We start from the raw sequence: 20,473 nt of genomic DNA, 5'->3' as shown, positions 1-20,473 counted from the left end.
CTCAAGCTAGCACAAGGCCTCTATTTATAGGCCAAATGAGAGAAAGAATCAAAAATTCTATTAATGCAATGTAGTTTTAATAGTAATCTTTGTCTCCTCCAACTTCAATTCTATGTCCCTTCTTTCAATGCTTTGTTCCACGACTTTAATCACCGAATTTGACTCTGCTCAAAACAGCAAACATGTGGGTTATGCCATAAACGGTTTAATCACTTAAACTGGCCTTTGATCTGCCTAACATTGAATTTGCAAAAAGATAGAGTTTGCAATGCTTGTCAGCTAGGTAAACAGGTTAGATCAACTTTCAAGAACAAAGGAAGGAACTCATCGGTTCGATGTTTGGAACTACTTCACATGGATTTATTTGGACCTATACCAGTAATGAGTTTAGGGGGAAGGAAATATACCCTAGTGGTAATTGATGATTTCTCCCGATTCACATGGGTAATTTTCTTGAGTTCCAAGGATCGAACTGCTCCCTAGCTTATTAAACTTCTCAAGAGACTTCAAAATGAAAGAACTGCAGTGGTGGATAGAATCAGGAGTGATAGAGGAACTGAATTCTTTAACCAACTCCTTCCACCTTATCTTGAGAACCATGGCTTCAAGCATGAGCTCTCAGCTACCAGATTGCCCCAACAAAATGGAGTTGCTGAGAGAAGAAATCACACTCTTAAAGAAGCATCTAGAACGATGCTAGCAGAGTCTGGGATCTCTCAAAGATTTTGGACAGAAGATGTCAGCATTTCTCGCTACACTCAGAATCGATCCATGATTAACAAGAATCATGAAAAGAAAATGTGGTTTAGATAACACAAACTTTTAAGATAGTTACCCGAGATGCAACTTGATGTTGGTTCACATTATCAGCATTACCACTTTTTTTAGGACGATTGATATCACATCCGCTACCAAGATCATTCCCAATCCCAATACTGCCACCACCACCAACCTACATATTGAGATAAATCAAAAAATATCTCAAACAACAAATCTCCAATGTAAGAAGTTTCATTAGATTACTTCTACTATGAGGTCACTAGAAAATCTACTGTGCGGAAGAAGCACATTGCATGTCATCAATTTCAATCTAAAATATAATTTAATTATTTAGTAAGGAAGAAAATATACAAATTATATGACCCCATCAACCAAATTAAACATAAAAATTCAAGTGCAAAATAAAAATGCATTATAGCTAGAAAGTAAACTAAATAAGACTAGTGACGCTTATACCATTTTTCTACTCAACAATAAAACAAAAAAGTGATCAAAACAAAATCATAGGTCACTAAACAAGAATTCTCAACAGCATCAATACAAATTATTTTATCTAATGTCGTTTAATTACTAACATGTTCTTGCTCATTTTGTTGCCTCATATTTTGGAAAACAATGGACCTCATTTGTTGCACTTCTTGTTGAAGGTTGTGCATCATACTTTGAAGTTGTTTAATAGTTCCATTTTGTTGCAAAGATGCTCCAACTTTTGAAGGTGTAACTCCAAAGCTCATTCCACGCACTCTACCTCGAATTTCCTTCCCAAATACAAGGCTAATTGCATCCTCAGCAAAGTTAGTAGTGTTTTGAGATTCAGGTGCACATTTTTCTATTTCTTTCTGCAAAAAACAAACAAATAATTTTTGAAAAAATAATGAATTTAAGTTGACCAGTTTTTTTCTGACAGAAATAATTTTATTGCCATTTTTTCTCTAACAGCTTCACCACTAAGTTGTCCATTTTTCTTCTTATGGCCTTCCACCCATACTTTTGTTCTTGTAATTGGTATATCAGCAGAACTTGTTTTCTCGTTGAATATGAGGCATATAGAAATATATGCAAAATTCATTAGGAACATAACTCAGAAAATGTGTCATTACAATTAAAAATAAGAAAACTTTGAAAAGAACTTTTGTAACGTACCGTTCTTATTACTACTTAAAATTTGCAGAAGAATTAAAATTTTTTCTTAACTATAAAATAAACCTCCAATTTTGCAATAAAATATTTGTTTGTCTGAAACATTTGCCATAAACCATCACAACCACGTCTCCCATAAGAAAGATTGTTAAAACATCAACAACCACTTCACAAAATCAGAGTATAAAGATATTCGACATGCTTAACATTTAAATAAAAACGTGGGCGGTCCTCAGGTCTAGTCTTCCGCTCAGTCCAAGCCAGCTCCTTGGTCCCAATCTCTAGCCTCCTCAACATGCTCCTCACCTACATCGATCAAGTTTAGTGAGTCTAAAGACTCAACACGTATAGACTGGAAGTAACGAGTAATACGTAGTAAAACCACACGCAACTTCAAAATAGAGCGTACATATTGGAAACATAAATCTGAACATGATAACATAAACGTACTTGAGCGTGATCATAATAGCATAACATAGACGTGCCATAATCATAAAACTTTTCTTAAACATGCTTGCATACTTGCATCGTACATACATGAGAATACATATCATAATTTTTTTTGTATTGGCATGTTTCAAAGCAAGTGACCCATAACATAATCGCCTGACCAGACTAAACCACAGTAGTGGGCTGACAGGGAAGATCCACTGCCACATACATGAGATCCCCGTTCATGCTTTAACGGGTGGATTGGTCCCCGTTCAGTCTTTTACGCTTTCCAATCCTGATCTAAACCCGTTCATGCTTTAACCGGGTGGAGAGATCCTCGGCCACGTTCACCGACTTCCAAACCCATACATAATTTAGTCACAAGACATTTAGCATACCTCAAAAACTTGAAATATTTTCTTTTTGCATGTCAAAATACTTACTTGGCGTTGAGGGATTCGCTGGATCTCGCTTGGGGCCGCTGCTGCAACATACTAACATGAGTTTAAACACTTAACTTTCATAGCTTAGACGTAGTAATCATGCTCACACACAAGCCCATTTATTTCATTTGGATGTTCTAAAATTCCCGTGACTCGGCCTTGTTAAAACATTGCATTAAACTAAGACATCGAACCTCAAAGCATTCAACCTAAATCAAAAAGGCAGTACACGGACCCCGTGCCCAGGTCCGACTCCGGGTCTGTGTAGATACTGTAAAATGAGTCGTGCAGAAAAGAGAAGGCACGGACCCCGTGCCCTGGTCCGTGTAGGGGTCCGTGTAGACTCTGCAAATTGACACTTCGAAGAAAACACAGGCACGGACCCCGTGTCCGGGTCCGTGTACACCTCCGTGTACCTACTGAAAAAGTGACAACCGAGTGCAACAAAGGCACGGACCCCGTGTCAGGGTCCGTGTACTGGTCCGTGTCGTCTCGGAAAAACGAAGCCTGCGCGAAAACTTAATATGACGTTTCTCTCTTCTTACTAAACCATAAGGGCTGCAAATCGATACCTTGAGACCCCTCCTAAGACACTAAGGTAATGACTCCAACCCATACAAGCTATTACAATTGCCACCAAACACGACAAATAATAACAAACGACACAACCCGAGATTTCGACACCACTTTTCTTCCTACGACTCTTAGTTCAAACTTGTGCTTAACGACACGAAAAGAGACACCAAAAATAATCCCAAAATTGTTCTTAACTTACTTCAACGATCGCCCGTCGATTCCCAACGAAGCCTGCAACAAATAGCTTCAACAACACAATTTACATAAAAGTCGCAGTTTGAGCAGTCCCACAAAAAACGCCATAACTCACTCAATTTTTATCCAACAATTTTGAATTTTATATCAAATCAAATATATCAAAAATTTCTATGATTTTTATGTTGAAAGTTGTCTCAAAATCACGACCGAAAAATCGCAGTATTTAAAAATACAGCAAAAACTTGATTTTAGATCCAAAAATGGTTTCAAAAGTAATCTAAACTTGATTGCTCAAACTTCTACACAACATTCACTTTGTTTTCATACAAAATACAACACCACGCATACTATGACATGATCGACGCAGGAAAAAATATAATACGTGGCTTTTTTATATTAAAACTCACGGTACGGCGATTCCGAAGCGGAGATGATGCGAGAGATGATCCAAGATCTGAAAATATAAATGTGTAGTGTGTGTTGTGTGTTTTGGCCGTGTAAGTGTCTGTGTGTAGGTGTGTGTGCGTGAGTTTAGAAATAATTAGGGGATGATTTTACTTAATTATGCCATTAACCATGCTAAACCAGATACTAATTAAAATGTTAACTCAATTAACAAATTAATTAAAATACTCTCCCTACTAATCTTTAAATATAATCCCCTAATTAAAATAAAAAGCACAAGCACTAAATCTTTAAAGGTTTTAAAATCACCTAATAAATAAATTAGGCTTTAATAGAATAACACTTCATATATTAATTAAAATACCCCATCCTTATCAAAAATAAAATACCACATTTAAAGTTTCCAAAATCATCACCGGTCTCTTTTCCTCTATCTCGCCTCGAATAATCGCCTAAAACATGAAACTCGAAAAAAAAAACATTTTAACGTGCATCACATAAACATTAAAATCGTGCAATTTAAATAAATAATGCATCATTAAAATTACTTTTAAATTTAAATAATGATTTAACCATTAAATAAATGAATGGAATTTACGTGTACTGATTTTGGGCACTACAGTTCTTCCCCCACTCATATAAATTTCGTCTTCCAAATTAAATCTTACCGAAAAACTCTGGATAGCGAAGCCTCATGTTTGCTTCGGTCTCCCAAGTGACCTCTTCCACTGATTGATTAAGCCACAGGACTTTGACCAGCTTAGTCGTCTTGTTCCGAAGTCTCTGCTCATGTCTGTCTAGGATTTGGACAGGTCTTTCCTCGTAAGACAGGTCTGGAGCCAACTGCAACGGTTCATTACTCAGAACATGTGATGGATTAGCTAGGTACTTCCTTAGAATCGAGACATGGAACACATTGTGTACTCTGGCCAGATTCGGCGGAAGGTCAACACGATAGGCTAGAGTCTCAACTCTGTTCAGAATCTCGAAAGGTCCAATGAATCTCGGACTCAGCTTGCCTCTCTTCCCAAATCTCATAACACCTTTCATAGGTGCTATCTTCATGAAAACATGGTCATCTACGGCAAACTCTAGATTTATCTTCCTCTTATCAGCATTGCTCTTTTGACGACTCTGGGCGGTCTTCATTCTGTCTCGAATCTTGACCACCGCATCTGCAGTCTGCTGAACTATCTCTGAACCAAGTTCTGCTCTCTCACCAACCTCATCCCAATGAATTGGTGATCTGCACTTCCTTCCATACAATGCCTCATAGGGAGTCATACCAATAGATGTTTGGAAACTGTTGTTGTAGGTAAACTCCACTAGAGGTAGCTTCGATTCCCAAGTCCCCTGGAAATTGATCATACAGGCTCTCAAAAAATCCTCTAATAACTGGATCACACGCTCAGACTGGCCGTCTGTCTACGGGTGAAAAGCTGTACTGAATTACAGCTTCGTCCCCATGGCTGCATGTAGGCTCTTCCAGAAGGACGATGTAAATCTTGGGTCCCTGTCGGACACAATGGAAACTGGGATTCCGTGCAATTGAACGATCTCCCTGATATAAAGCTCCGCATACCGCGTCATGGAGAAAGTCGTCTTCACTAGCAAGAAGTGCGCAGATTTAGTGAGTCGATCCACTATGACCCAAATAGCGTTAAATCCTCTGACTGACTTTGGCAACCCAATGACGAAGTCTATGGTGATATTCTCCCATTTCCACTTTGGGATAGGGAGCGGTTTGAGCATTCCTGCTGGCCTCTGGTGTTCCGCTTTCACCTGTTGACAAGTGAGGCATTCAGACACAAACCGGCGGATGTCTCTCTTCATACCTGGCCACCAATACAAGATTTGCAGGTCTTTGTACATCTTGGTACCTCCTGGGTGGATTGAATACGGAGATGCATGTGCCTCTGATAAGATATCTTCTCTGATCGAATCAACGTTAGGCACTCACATTCTCCCTCTGTATCTCACAATACCATTTGACATTGTGTAGAGTACATTGCCCTTGGCTTCATCCTTCAGTCTCCATTTCTGCAACTGCTCGTCTGAAGACAGTCCTTGACGGATACGGTCTAGCAAATCAGACTTGACTGTCAGATTAGACAGCCTCGGAGCTCTGCCCTTAGGATAAACCTCTAGGCCAAACCTCTGAATCTCAGACTGAAGAGGTCGATGCACTGAAAACTGTGCTAAAAATGCCATTTTTCTGCTCAAGGCGTCTGCGACGACATTAGCCTTTCCCGGATGGTAGCTAATTTCGCAGTCATAGTCTTTTACCAATTCCAACCATCGCCTTTGTCTCATATTCAGCTCCTTCTGCGTGAAGAAATACTTGAGACTCTTGTGATCGGTGAATATCTGGCATGTCTCGCCATACAAGTAGTGTCTCCAAATCTTCAACGCAAAGACTAGTGCGGCTAATTCAAGATCGTGAGTCGGGTAGTCCTTCTCATGCTCCTTCAACTGCCTGGAAGCATAAGCTATAACCCGACCATGCTACATCAATACAGTGCCTAACCACAGCTTAGACGCATCGGTGTATAACACAAAGTTTCCTTGCCTTGATGGAATGGCTAGCACTGGCGCTGAAATAAGAGCTCGCTTCAAAGTATCAAAGCTCTTCTGACATTAATCACTCCACACGAATTTTGCATTTTTCTTTGTCAGTGAAGTGAGTGTCACTGCTATCGACGAAAATCACTGAATAAATGTCCTGTAGTAGCCTGCTAGGCCTAGGAAACTGCGAATCTCAGACGTATTCTTCGGCTCGACCCATTCCTTAATGGCCATCACCTTTGCTGGGTCCACCTCAATCCCACTGCTAGACACTATATGACCCTAAAAAGCTACCTTTTCCAACAAGAATTCACACTTACTAAACTTCGCAAATAACTTGTGACTCTGCAGGATTTGTAAAACCGTCCTCAAATGCTGGCTGTGCTCCTCATGGCTCTTCGAGTAAATAAGGATATCGTCAATGAACACTATGACGAATTGGTCAAGATAGGGTTGAAATACTCGGTTCATGGGGTCCATGAAAATAGCTGGAGCATTCGTCAGTCCAAATGGCATCACTAAGAACTCGTAATGCCCATACATGGTTCTGAAGGCTATCTTGTGAACATCTGCATCTTTCACCTTCAGCTGGTGATACCCTGATCGAAGATCTATCTTAGAGAACACTGAAGCTCCCTGCAACTGATCGAACAAGTCCTCAATCCTTGTAAGTGGGTATTTGTTCTTGATCGTTACCTTGTTCAGCTCTCGGTAATCGATACACAGCCTCATGCTCCCATATTTCTTCTTTACAAAAAGCACTGGCGCGCCCCATGGTGAGAAACGAGGACGAATGAATTCCTTGTCAAGAAGCTCCTGAATCTGCTGTTTGAGTTCTAGCATCTCAGCTGGAGCTAATCGGTAAGGTGCCTTGGAGATTGGCACTGTGCCTGGCATAAGATCAATGGAAAACTCCACCTCTCTGTCTGGTGGAAGGCCTGTGACGTCGTCAGGAAAGACGTGAAGAAACTCTCTGACTACTGGTACATCTAATATAGATGGAGTGGGCGCATCAGGTGTCGAAATGACGCTGGCCAAGTAGGCCTGACACCCCTTAGAAATCAGTCTCCGTGCCTGCATACAGGAGATCATGCGAGGGAAACTTCTCCATCTATCTGGCTCAAACAGAAACTGCTCCATGCCCAAAGGTCTTACCAACACTGACCTTTTCTGGAAATCGATGAGGACTCTGTTCTTCGTCAGCCAGTCCATTCCCAAGATAATGTCTAATTCTGGCATCGGCAATACTATCAGGTCAGCGTACACTAAGTGGCCCTGTAGTTCTAGATCAATATCCCTGACCACACTAGTAGCTAATAGTTCTTCCCCTGATGGGACTGTCACCGAGTAGTTCACGTCGAGGTCGATGGACTTGATGTCCAAATGATTAGCAAATGTCTCCGAGATAAAAGAGTGAGTGGACCCTGAATCTATCAGGGCCTTAGTAGCTAATCTCTTAATGAAGATATTTCCTGAGAGACGTTAGTACAACACAAAACTTATATCCTAAAATTTCTAATGTTAACCTTATGCAACGAAAGACACCAAAGTACTAGCTAGACCACTAATAATCCCAAAGCAATGACAAACATGCATGGCGAAAATTTAATACTGCCGAATGAAATAAGTTACCAGTAAATAGTGTCGTGTCTGGGTTCGTCTCCTGAGCATGCATGGCGAACACTCTCCCCTGAGTCGGCTGCGTCCACTGTGGACAGTCTTTCAACATGTGGTCACTGGCTCCACATTTAAAGCATTTCTCTGATCCCCATAGACACTGCCCCGGATGCTGGCGGTTGCATTTAGGACACACTGGAAAATTACCAGGCCTCATAGGCGCCTTCTGCGGCTGAATAGGACCCTTGCCTTTCGGGGGTCCTTGATAAGGCTTCTTCCCCTGCTGCCCCTGGTAAGACTTCTTAAATGGGGGTCTCTGCTGCTGCTGCGGCGCCTGATAGGGCCTCTTGCCCTATCTATCATTCTCAATATCCCACTGATCCTGTTCTGCAGCCAAAGCTCTAGACACGGCAACTGCATATGTAGTAGGACCAGCTACTCGGACGTCATGGCGCAAGATCGGCAGTAACCCATCCATAAAATGCCTCAGCTTTTCTCGGGCATCATTAGCTATTAGGGGCACGAAGTAACATCCCCTTTCGAACTTTCGCACAAACTCGGCTACGCTGATGTCTCCCTGTCGCAGCGCCATGAACTCCCTAGTCAATCGGGAGCGTACTTCCTCAGTGAAGTACTTGGAGTAGAAAACTTCCTTAAAGCCATTCCAAGACAACGTCTGCAAATTAACTGACACCGACGCACTTTCCTACAATAGCCTAGCATCCCAGGTCAGAAGGAACGTGGCACACCTGACCCTATCTACATCTGTCGGCTCCATAAAATCAAAAATTACCTCGATGGACTTAATCCATCCCTCCGCTATCATCGGGTCAGTGGTCCCCGAAAACTCCTTTGGGTTCATCCTCCTAAATCTTCAATAAACCGCCTCCGGTTGGGGCCTCACCTCTGCACCCCCTGCTGCAGCTTGGTTCCCCGCGAACTGCGCGAAGAACTGCGTCATATCTGCAAGCATCTGCGCCTGCATATCCGGTGGTGGACGAGGAGGAGTGACCCTCTCCTCATCTCGGGCCTCTCGGTTGTCCTCTCTTGCTTCCCGATCAATCATGCGTCTAGGAGGCATACTGTTCCAAAATTTTACCCAACACGTAAAGCCAATATGCATGAACATGATACTAATAGCATAAGATGCACGTAATTTGGATTTAAATATGCACATGCTGAAATCGTGATTCGATACTTACTACATAACATAGTTTAAAACATGAAAACTTACAGACTTGAGATGTGACTTTGTGCTTCTTGTAACTGGCAGTAGGCATAACCCTTTACAAGAACACCACTCTGATACCAACTGTAACGTACCGTATTTTTTACTACTTAAAATTTGCGGAAGAATTAAAAATTTTGCAATAAAATATTTGTTTGTCCGAAACATTTGCCATAAACCATCACAACCAAGTCTCCCATAAGAAACAAACCATCACAACCAAGTCTCCCATAAGAAAGATTGTTAAAACATCATCAAACACTTCACAAAATCAGAGTATAAAGATATTCGACATGTTTAACATTTTAAATAAAAACGTGGGCGGTCCTTGGGTCTAGCCTTCCGCTCAGTCCAAGCCAGCTCCTTGGTCCCCATCTCTAGCCTCCTCAACCTGCTCCTCACCTGCATCGATCAAGTCTAGTGAGTCTAAAGACTCAACACGTATAAACTGGAAGTAACGAGTAATACGTTGTAAAATCACACGCAACTTCAAAATAGAGCGTACATATTGGAAACGTAAATCTGAACATGATAATATAAATGTACTTGAGCGTGATCATAATTGTGATACCCTTGTCCTACAACGAAAAAATCAAAGATTTAAAATGAGTTTATAATGGCTTACAATGGACTTCTATAGCAACTTGGGTTAATCATTTTCGTAAAGCGAGGACGAATACGAAGTAGTTGCTATAGGGGCCTATTGTGCAGTCACGCAGGCGCAGACCCGGGCTCGGGGCGTGACAGAATGGTATCAGAGCCGGTCATCGGCATGGAACACCGGGAAATAAGTGCTATGCGGGGCAAAGTGCTACGTGCATAGGAGCCACCTCTTGAAGCTGCGGGGCAAAGTGCTACATGACGGGAGCCACCTCTTGAACCTGTAGGAGCCACCTCTAGATTCTCGGTGCTGGTGGATCGAGGAGTCAGGCCGCGACGATGACGTCGCGTTCTGAAGGAGGGGTGATTGTGATACCCTTGTCCCACATCGAAAAAATCAAAGATTTAAAATGAGTTTATAATGGCTTACAATGGACTTCTATAGCAACTTGGGTTAATCATTTTCGTAAAGCGAGGGCAAATACGAAGTAGTTGCTATAGGGGCCCATTGTGCAGTCACGCAGGGGCGGGCCCGGGCTCGGGGCGTGACAATAATAGCATAACATAGACGTGCCATAATCATAAAACTTTTCTTAAACATGCTTGCATACTTGCATCGTACATACATGAGAATACATATTATAATTTTTTGCGTAGATGCATGTTTCAAAGCAAGTGACCCATAACATAATCGCCTGATCAGACTAAACCACAGTACTGGGCTGACAGGGAAGATCCACTGCCACATACATAAGATCCCCGTTCATGCTTTAACGGGTGGATTGGTTCCCGTTCATGCTTTAACGCTTTCCAATCCTGATCTAAACCCGTTCATGCTTTAACGGGGTTGAGAGGTCCTCGGCCACGTTCACTGACTTCCAAACCCCTACATAATTTGGTCACAAGACATTTAGCATACCTCAAAAACTTGAAATATTTTCTTTTTGCACGTCATCATACTTACTTGGCGTTGAGAGATTCGTTGGATCTCGCTTGGGGCCGCTGCTGCAACATACTAACATGAGTTCAAACACTTAACCTTCATAACTTAGACGTAGTAATCATGCTCACACACAAGCTCATTCATTTCCTTAGGACGTTCTAAAATTCACGTGACTCGGCCTTGTTAAAACATTGCATTAAACTAAGACATTGAACCTCAAAGCATTTAACCTAAATCAAAAAGGCAGTACACGGACCCTGTGCCGAGGTCCGGCTCCGGGTCCATGAAGATACTGTAAAATGAGTCGTGCAGAAAAGGGAAGGCGCGGACCTCGTTCCCTGGTCCGTGTAGGGGTTCGTGTAGACTCTGCAAATTGACACTTCGAAGAAAACACAGGCACGGACCCCGTGTCCGGGTACACATCCGTGAGTGACACCCGAGTGCAACAAAGGCACGGACCTCGTGTCAGGGTCCGTGTACTGGTCCGTGTAGCCTCGGAAAAACGAAGCCTGCGCGAAAACTTAACATGACGCTTCTCTCTTCTTACTAAACCATAAGGGCTGAGAATCGATACCTCGAGACCCCTCCTAGGACACTAAGGTAATGACTCTAACCCATACAAGCTATTACAATTGCCACCAAACACGACAAATAATAACAAACGACACAACCCAAGATTTCGACACCACTTTTCTTCCTACGACTCTTAGTTCAACCTTGTGCTTAACGACACAAAAAGAGACACCAAAAATAATCCCAACATCGTTCTTAAATTACTTAAACGCAGCAACGATACCCCGTCGATTCCCAACGAAGCCTGCAACAAATAACTTCAACAACACAATTTACATAAAAGTCGTAGTTTGAGCAGTCCCACGAAAAAAGCCATAACTCACTCAATGTTTATCCAAAAATTTTGAAATTTATATCAAATCGAAGGTATCAAAAATTTATACGATTTTTATGTTGAAAGTTGTCTCAAAATCACGACCAAAAAATCGCAGTATATAAAAAGACAGCAAAAACGTGATTTTAGATCCAAAAATGGTTTCAAAAGTAATCTAAACTTGATTGCTCAAACTTCTACACGACATTCACTTGGTGTTCATACTAAATACAACACCACGCATACAATGACATGATCGACGTAGGAAAAACAGATTATACGTGACTTTTTGATATGAAAACTCACGATATGGCGATACCGAAGCGGAGATGATGCGAGAGACGATCCTGGACGACTTGGCTCGATTTTCTTTGAAGAAAACCAACGAAAGTCTTGCTGGAAATTATAGAGGAAGGGGCGGCTGCTCTATGGATTAGGAACCCTAGGTTTTTCTTTCAAAATCTGAGAATAAAAATGTGTAGTGCGTGTTGTGTGTTTTGGCCGTGTAAGTTTGTGTGTGTAGGTGTGTGTGCGTGAGTTTAGAAATAATTAGGGGACTATTTTGCTTAATTATGCCATTAACCATGCTAAACAAGATACTAATTAAAATGTTAACTCAATTAATAAATTAATTAAAATACTCTCCCTACTAATCTTTAAATATAATCCCCTAATTAAAATAAAAAGCACAAGCACTAAATCTTTAAAGGTTTTAAAATCTTAAAATCACCTAATAAATAAATTAGGTTTAAAAGACTAACACTTCATATATTAATTAAAATGCCTCATCCTTAACAAAAATAAAATACCACGTTTAAAGTTGCCAAAATCATCACCGGTCTCTTTTACTCAATCTCGTCTCGAATAATCGCCTAAAACATGAAACTCAAAAAAAAAGACATTTTAACGGCATCACATAAACATTAAAATAGTGCAATTTAAATAAATAATGCATCATTAAAATTACTTTTAAATTTAAATAATGATTTAACCATTAAATAAATGCATGAAATTTACGTGTACTGATTTTGGACACTACAACTTTACATAAGGTTTTTCAAATAATAATAATTACCATAATGTGAGCCAAACGGGCATAAGCTCTCCTGCTCATTGTGTGGTTGTGCCTTTGCTTTGCCCTCATTGCCTTAAATTTTTCACTCGTTTCCTGAAAATTAAAAACATATAACATATTCCTATATAATTGATTAATCACATGATTGCAAAAAATACAGTTTTGTTGCTTTCAAAACAAGCCATACATTTCATAATAATAATGTTCCTAATTTCCATTAACAAGATAGATTTTAGCCCAAAAATAATAACAATTATATGCATGTATCAAACATTCAAAAAATCCATAACAATGAATTGATACTTACTAGAAATGATGGTGATAGAGTCTTCTTTACAAACAAGTCCCATTGGTTTTGATCCATAAATTCGGGCTTCAAAAGACAAAGATCTCGTGAAGCCACTCGACCATCATCAACTTCTCGTACAAGTATTTGGAGTTTGGACTTTCTACCACGCCACACTTTACCTAACTTTTGAAAGATTGAATGTTTCTCCCACTCCTCAACTTTATAGTTCAACTACACATTAAGAAGCATAAAAATATTTCTACATTTTGTTATAAAATAAGAATAAAAAAATAGTGACAAGCATTACCTGAAGACAACGCCACATCTTATTCTTCATTTCCTTGTCTAAGTCATTACATCGATCTAATGTGTATGGCACAAATTCTTTTACCATGCAACCTAGAAAAGAGGCGTACTTGACCGAATTATATCCAATTGCCTGTCCAAACTCATTACGTTCCAGATCTTTGGGCTGTTGTTGTCCACTAAACAAATTAAACTTTGATGAACCTCGTCCTTTTTTCTTATTAGTTTTGGCGTCATCAATTAGCTCTTTATCACGCAAATATTCTGATGAATTAGGTGGAGTGTTGGAGTCCACTCTCGATAGTTTATTAGCAATATTTTCCTACAAAATATCACAAATAGATATTATCATGTAAAATTGAGACTTTATTAATATTAAAATAAACCAAAATTAACAAAATAATAAAATATTACCTTAACTTCATCTACAGATACCTTGCGACGTTTTTGGCCCAATCTACTCATTTTTTAATGCTATATATATGAAGATATAGTCAAACAGGTTAAATAACATGATAATTCGTTGAAAATAAAAAGAAAACAGACAAATATATCACAGCAGTAAATAAAGTGTAATGGAACCTTTTAAATTAACTATAAAATCTACAACTGAAAATTTCAATGACGGATCAGTCACGTCAATCCCCTCACAATCATTTCTCGCATACGGTTCTTTCTCAGTAATGTTAATATCAAGTGTGGACACATCAAAAGGTGTGGATGATGTATAGGCTTCCTCTTCAAGCAAATTCATGTTATGCATACCCCGAGGCGGCGCTTTTAGCAACACATTCCAGTTTGATTCGTCATTGTCTCTAGAATAGAATACTTGTTTTGCTTGTGATGTTAAAATGAAAGGATCTCTTTCAAAAGTTCTTAGACCTTGGTGTAAGTTGACCAGTGTAAAACCATCTTCGAATTTGATTCCAGTTTCATGATTTGCCCAATCACACCTAAAAACGGGAACTTTGAAAAAATAGTAGTCTAGTAAAACAATATCTCGTATAACTTCATAGAATAATACTCTTCCAATAGTATGTGAATAATCATTCGCACTAGACTGAAAAACAGTATCTGCTTCAATCGAAACACCACTATCTTGTGTCGACCTTTCAACATCAATTGTGTGGAATCGATATCCATTTTTAATATAACCCATATGAGATATAACATGTTTTCTTGGACAATGTGCTAGCCATTGAATTCTGTCTGATGAGTTATCACAAACATGTTTTGATAACCATTGAGCAAATGTTTCCATATGTTGCTTCTGTAACAATGTTTCATTAATTAAGAAACGACGATCTGTTTGTTTAAGCTCCTCAATGTGCATCATATTTAAAATCACTAAAGGGTGATTATTAAAATATATGAATTATGTAATAGACAAAGGCTAATATGATATGTAATTAACTATACTCACTGTAAGTAAGGCTCAACTTCAGCAGTATTAAACTGTCACGTACCGTACTTTTTACTACTTAAAATTTGCGAAAAAATTAAAAATTTTCTTAAATAAGTCGTGAACCTTCAAAATTCGATAAAATAGTGTGTACGTCCCAAAGGTAGTTGCAAAAAAAGATCTAAAAATAAAGTTTGCCAAAATTATTTGTTTAAAATCTCACAACAGTAACATAAATCAGAGTATTTAGAACATTAATAAAAACTTAAAACATGGCGGTCCTCGGGTTTAGCCTCCCGCTCAGTCCAAGCCAGCTCACTGACTCCCACCTCTCGTCTCCTCCAACTCATCATCACCTGCACCGATCAAGTCTAGTGAGTCTAAAGATTCAACATGTATAAACTGGAAGTGACAAGTAATACGTAATAAAATCACATGCAACTTTAAAATAGAGCGTACATACTTTAAACTTTAACATGCGTATAAAAGCTTGAATTTACATACATAACATAGACGTGCCATCAACATAAAACTTTTCTTAAACATGCTTGCATACTAGTACATATATAAACTTCATCATTTTGCGTAGAGCCATGTTTCAAAGCAAGTGACCCATACATAAATGCACCTGATCAGACTAAACCACAGTACTGCGCTGACAGGGAAGATCTACTGCCACATACATGAGATCCCCGTTCATAATTTAAAGGGTAGATTGGTCCCTGGTCATACTTTACCGCTTTCCAATCCTGATCTAAACCCGTTCATAATTTAACGGGGTGGATTGGTCTCTGGTCATACTTTACCTCTTTCCAATCTCATACATAATTTGGTCACAAGACATTTAGCATACCTCAAAACCTTAAAAATATTTTCTTTGCACGTCGAACATACTTACTTGACGGTGAGAGATTCGTTGGATCTCGCTTGGGGGCCACTGCTGCACATACTAACATGATTCATGCACTTAATATTTCATAGCCTAGACGTATTCATTGTGCTCACACCCAATTGACAATTTCTTATGACAATCTAAAATCACTCGGGACTTGACCTCGTTTAATCAATTACTAAACTATGACATCGACCCTCGGAACAAATCCTAATATGATGTGTGAACGTTTCCCAAACAATAAAGGACATAAACTCACTATTAGAACCTGAAATACAAATCTGAAGCCTTTGAAAGGTTCAAAGAATTCAGAAGTGAAGTAGAGAAACAATTGGAACGAAGCATCAAGTCACTTCAATAGGATCGAGGTGGTGAGTACTTGAGTGCCAAGTTCCAAGAGTATCTTAGGGAGAATGAGATTCTCTTGCAGTGGACTCCGCGTACACCGCAGTTGAATGGTGTTTCGGAGCGTCGTAATCGGACTTTGATGAACATGGTTCGGTCTATGATGAGGTTCACGGAGTTGCCGCCATCCTTTTGGGAAGTATTACGACATGGCAGGAGCTGGCGACAAAATTTCTGGTTAAGTACTTTCCCCCTGCAAAGTGTGCACAGTTGAAGATTGAAATTACTGCTTTCAGGCAGACTGACTTTGAGCAGCTTTACGAGGCATGGGAAAGATACAAGGAGCTGTTGAGAAAGTGCCTGAACCATGGTTTCGAAGACTGGTGCAAATTGAATTATTCTACAACGGTCTAAATGGGCAAACACGAGGAACAATGGATGCAGCGGCTGGTGGCACGATCTTTGCCAAATCTCATGAGCAAGCTGATGACTTGCTTGAGCAGATGACTATAAATAGCTACCAGTGGCTGTCCGAGAGATCACGAGTAAAGAGGACAGCTGGAATTTATTCTATAGATCCTATTACGTCACTCACTGCTCAGGTATCTGCATTGACCACACAAATAGCTTCCATGAACAAGGTGAGCACAGCGGAGAGTGACGGCCCCGATTGTTTATGAAGAACCATCTCTTCCTGAGGAAGCCCAATATATCAATAACAGGAATTTTGGCGGATTTGGAGGATATCGAGGTAACCCTCCCCCTAATACTTATCATCTTGGGTTAAGAAATCATGAGAATGTTTCATATGCAAATACTAAAAATGTGTTGAATCCTCCACCGGGGTTCAATACATCAAAGGGGGAAGGAAAACCTGCATTTAGGGATTTGGTTGGAACGTTTGTTAATGAATCTAGGAAAAAGATGGCAAGGACTGAGTCTCGTCTTGACAATATGGGGACTCACATAGGAAATATGGGTGCCACGATTAAATCTCTGGAGACGCAAATCGGACAGCTGGCTAATGCATTGAGAGATAAGAACAGAGGTCAATTTCCTAGTAACACGGAAGTTAACCCAAAAGATCGGTGCAAGACAGTCACTTTGAGGAGTGAAAAAGAATTGGAGGTACAAAATCCCAAGGAAAGAGTTGAAAGTGAAGAGACAGTCGAAGAGAGTGAATCTGATGGTAGAAAGGTGAAGGAAACTGAGAAGTTCAAGGCTGAAATTGAAGTTGAACGACCTCCTATATTGAAGCCAACCCTACCATATCCTCAGAGGGGTTCAAAAAAAAAATTTGGATGATCAGTTTGCAAAATTCTTAGAGATTTTTAAGAAGATACACATCAACGTATCATTTGCGGATGCTTTGGAGCAAATGCCTAATTATGAAAAATTCATTAAAGATGTGATGTCAAGGAATAGGAAGCTGCCGGAGTACGAGAATGTGAAGCTGACTGAAGAGTGTAGCGCCATTCTGCAAAAGAAGTTGCCACAAAAATTAAAAGATCCGGGGAGTTTTACTATTCCTTGCTTTATTGGTGGTTCTAAACGTAGTAGAGGTTTATGTAATTTAGGGGCGAGTATTAATTTGATGTAATTTTCGATTTACAAGGAATTGGAGCTTGGAGAGGTCAAACCAACCACTATCACATTACAACTTGCAGACAGAAGCCTCACGTATCCACGTGGAATCGTTGAGGATGTACTGGTAAAAGTAGATAAATTTATTTTTCCTGCTGATTTTTTGATTTTAGATATGGAAGAGGATCATGATACCCCATTAATTTTTGAGAGACCTTTCCTTGCGACAGTAAGGGCATTGAGAGATGTACATAAGGGTGAACTCACCTTGAGATTCGGTGGAGAAGAAGTCATTTTCAATATCTATCATGCCATGAAGGGATCAAATGAGGTAAGTACTTGTAAAAACATTAATGTTATAGACTCATGTATGTCTCTTGATTGTACAAGAACTAGGGATCCTTTGGAGAGCTGCTTAATAGGTGCTGCAATAACTGTTGATGAAGATGATTGAGAAGTGAAAGAACAACTTGTGGCTCTTGATGGATCATAGAAAGAAAAAAACGGATGCACCGCTTGAGGAATTAGAGGTACATGATGTTAGAGTAGATGCTCTGTAAGCCAACTGTTGGCTGGGGAATTTATTGACTCAAGTGTAATAAACAATCTTTATTTTAATATAATTTACTTTTTAATGGTTTCGTTATACTTTATCTGTATATCCATGCAAGCAGCATAGATAAAGTCCTTGATTATGCTTTAATACAAATGAATCGTAATTCGATGTTGAATCTCATTTGTAAACACTGCATATTCTAAATTCGTTCCTAGTCGATTCAGCCGTCTAAAACAGGGATAAAGGTCAATTGAGCTTGAGACTAGCATCTGTGATGTTGTGTACTGCGTTTCTTGGTAAGGGCATAGAGATGTCCAAACATGCAGATGGGTTGTCATATGATGATTATACCGAACAACCTTCCCTCGGACTTTCCAAATGGTTATCATTCATCGAGAGGATAAGTCTGTGGTTATGATTGTACACCATTAGTCCTTACGACCCGGGACAACACTGAGGCTCTATATGCTAGGGTTGTGCTTTGACTCGTTTACCGGCTCCAAGAGAGTCATCAGGTGGCGAGGTAGGGTATAGTTGCGACACATATAGGAGCCAGTGCATTGTAGTTGGGGATTCACCGCTCACCTACGGGTGTGGATATCCTATGTGATCTGAAGTAATAATAGTGCATGGAATCTCTGGCCAGAGTATGAGATGTACGTTGGAGAAAGAGTTTTCCAAATAGTACACGTGATGCCACTATTATATGTGTCACATAGTTATCGAATTAATATGCAACCCTCGATGAACCAATGGTTGCATATTCGATCGGGATATATGAGATGAAGGGACCGTACTGTACGTTAATCATAATCGACTGGTTCTTGTAGGCACTATCAGCGATACCTAGGGGATCATGGGGCGATGCTACTAGACGCTCTTACCATGATCCGATGGGTGCAATCAGAAATGAGTTCTTACATTCTTGATCAAGGTGTTGATGAAAAGAATGGGCTAACTAGGGTAAGCCCGAATAAGAATAAATGTTATTCCGAATCACAAGGAGTTGTGAACCCACGGCTAGCTGTATCCCTGAACCATTGAGGGTCACACAAGCACTGTATCGTTTGTTCCCGTTGAGATAATAAATTCAAGAAGTTGAATTTATATTATATAGTAAATTCAAAGAGTTGAATTTATGATAATTAAATTTTGAGAAAATAAATTCAAGGAGTTGAATTTATAAAATTTGAGAATTTAATTTATTAAACTCAAATTTTGGGTTTAATAAATATTAAATTTTGGAGGTAATAAATTCAAGAAATTGAATTTATAATTTAAATGTTAAATTCAAATGTTGAATTTATGATGGATTTAATTTATTAAGCTCAAAAGTTGAGTTTATGAAATATTAAATTTTGGAGGTAATTGATAAATATAAAAATTGTACATTAATTAAATGTTTTATAATATAAATTTATAGTTTTTGTTTTATTAAATGTTTAAATATTATATGTTTTATAATAAATTATATAAAAAATAAGTTGTTGTGTAATTATAAGTTTTTACTATTTTTTCAGGTTCGATAAAACAAGACTAAACTTGGCGTTGCAAATGGGATTAAGATGATTCTTGGACCTGTAGTAGGTTGATGATAATATCTACAATATTGGTGACAAGCATGAGATAAAAATCTTCTCACAATTGGTATCAAATTAAGCAACAAACAAAGTTACCAAAGGAGTGGTAGTTTTACCATGCTCTAGTATTTTGACCATATCTCTCAAACTACTTGGTCAAATGGTTAAAATAAAATACCACAATTCAAACAACTCAATTATCCACATGTTTTATTTTATGTGGAGAAACAATATTGGATGGGAAGATTTTCAAAAGTGATGTGTATTAAAATATAATTTCTTGGAACACCAATGAAGACTTATGTGTAAAAAAAATAATATTTTATTTGTGATTGTCTCCCCAAATTTAGCTATAAATAGGGGTGCATTGTAATGAATTGAGATATCCCTCATTCTATGAACAAATCTTTGAGTTCATAATATTTCTCTCTTTATTTTTTCTTTATTTCGTCATTTAAAAATAATTAGCATGTTAATTTCATATTCAATGTTTTATACTTTGAATAATGAGTAGCTAACTTCCCAAGGTTGAGATGAAAAGGTGAAGCTCTTGGTATGATAATAAGGTTATTAAAAGGTAATAATCTATGTTTTATATTATTTAATCATTATTTATTGTTTATGTTATATT

The 20,473-nt window shown here is 39.0% G+C and overlaps 2 protein-coding genes across 2 annotated transcripts in view; one reads left to right on the top strand and one right to left on the bottom strand.

The window, feature by feature from the left end:
* Positions 1–12,870: 12,870 nt before the first annotated feature.
* On the bottom strand, positions 12,871–13,959 carry LOC140956603 (uncharacterized). The gene is made up of 4 exons (XM_073413452.1): positions 13,898–13,959; positions 13,485–13,805; positions 13,196–13,408; positions 12,871–12,981 (listed from the first exon to the last, which is right to left on the bottom strand). The coding sequence occupies exons 1-4, from the start codon at positions 13,946–13,948 to the stop codon at positions 12,871–12,873; spliced, it is 696 nt and encodes a 231-aa protein (XP_073269553.1). The 5' UTR covers positions 13,949–13,959.
* A 3,541-nt stretch (positions 13,960–17,500) lies between these two features.
* Positions 17,501–20,473, top strand: part of LOC140971673 (uncharacterized) — a 33,895-nt gene continuing 30,922 nt past the window's right edge. Inside the window, exons 1-2 of the mRNA XM_073434052.1 lie at positions 17,501–17,684; positions 17,880–18,074. Coding sequence (XP_073290153.1) covers positions 17,501–17,684; positions 17,880–18,074 — 379 coding nt within the window. The remainder of the gene's footprint in view (positions 17,685–17,879; positions 18,075–20,473) is intronic.

The sequence above is a fragment of the Primulina huaijiensis genome, chromosome 1 (assembly GCF_012295235.1).
Source record: "Primulina huaijiensis isolate GDHJ02 chromosome 1, ASM1229523v2, whole genome shotgun sequence".
NCBI lineage: Eukaryota > Viridiplantae > Streptophyta > Magnoliopsida > Lamiales > Gesneriaceae > Primulina > Primulina huaijiensis.
The sequence above is the reverse complement of the archived record's forward strand: the minus strand, read 5'-3'. Positions and strand labels throughout refer to the sequence as shown.

Coding starts and splice junctions, on each gene's coding strand:
- LOC140956603 (XM_073413452.1), bottom strand. CDS start 13,948: ATGAGTAGATTGGGCCAAAAACGTCGCAAGGTATCTGTAGATGAAGTT. Junction 13,806..13,897: donor TATCTGTAGATGAAGTTAAG/GTAATATTTTAT, acceptor GATATTTTGTAG/GAAAATATTGCTAATAAACT. Junction 12,982..13,195: donor CTCTATCACCATCATTTCTA/GTAAGTATCAAT, acceptor TTTAATTTTCAG/GAAACGAGTGAAAAATTTAA.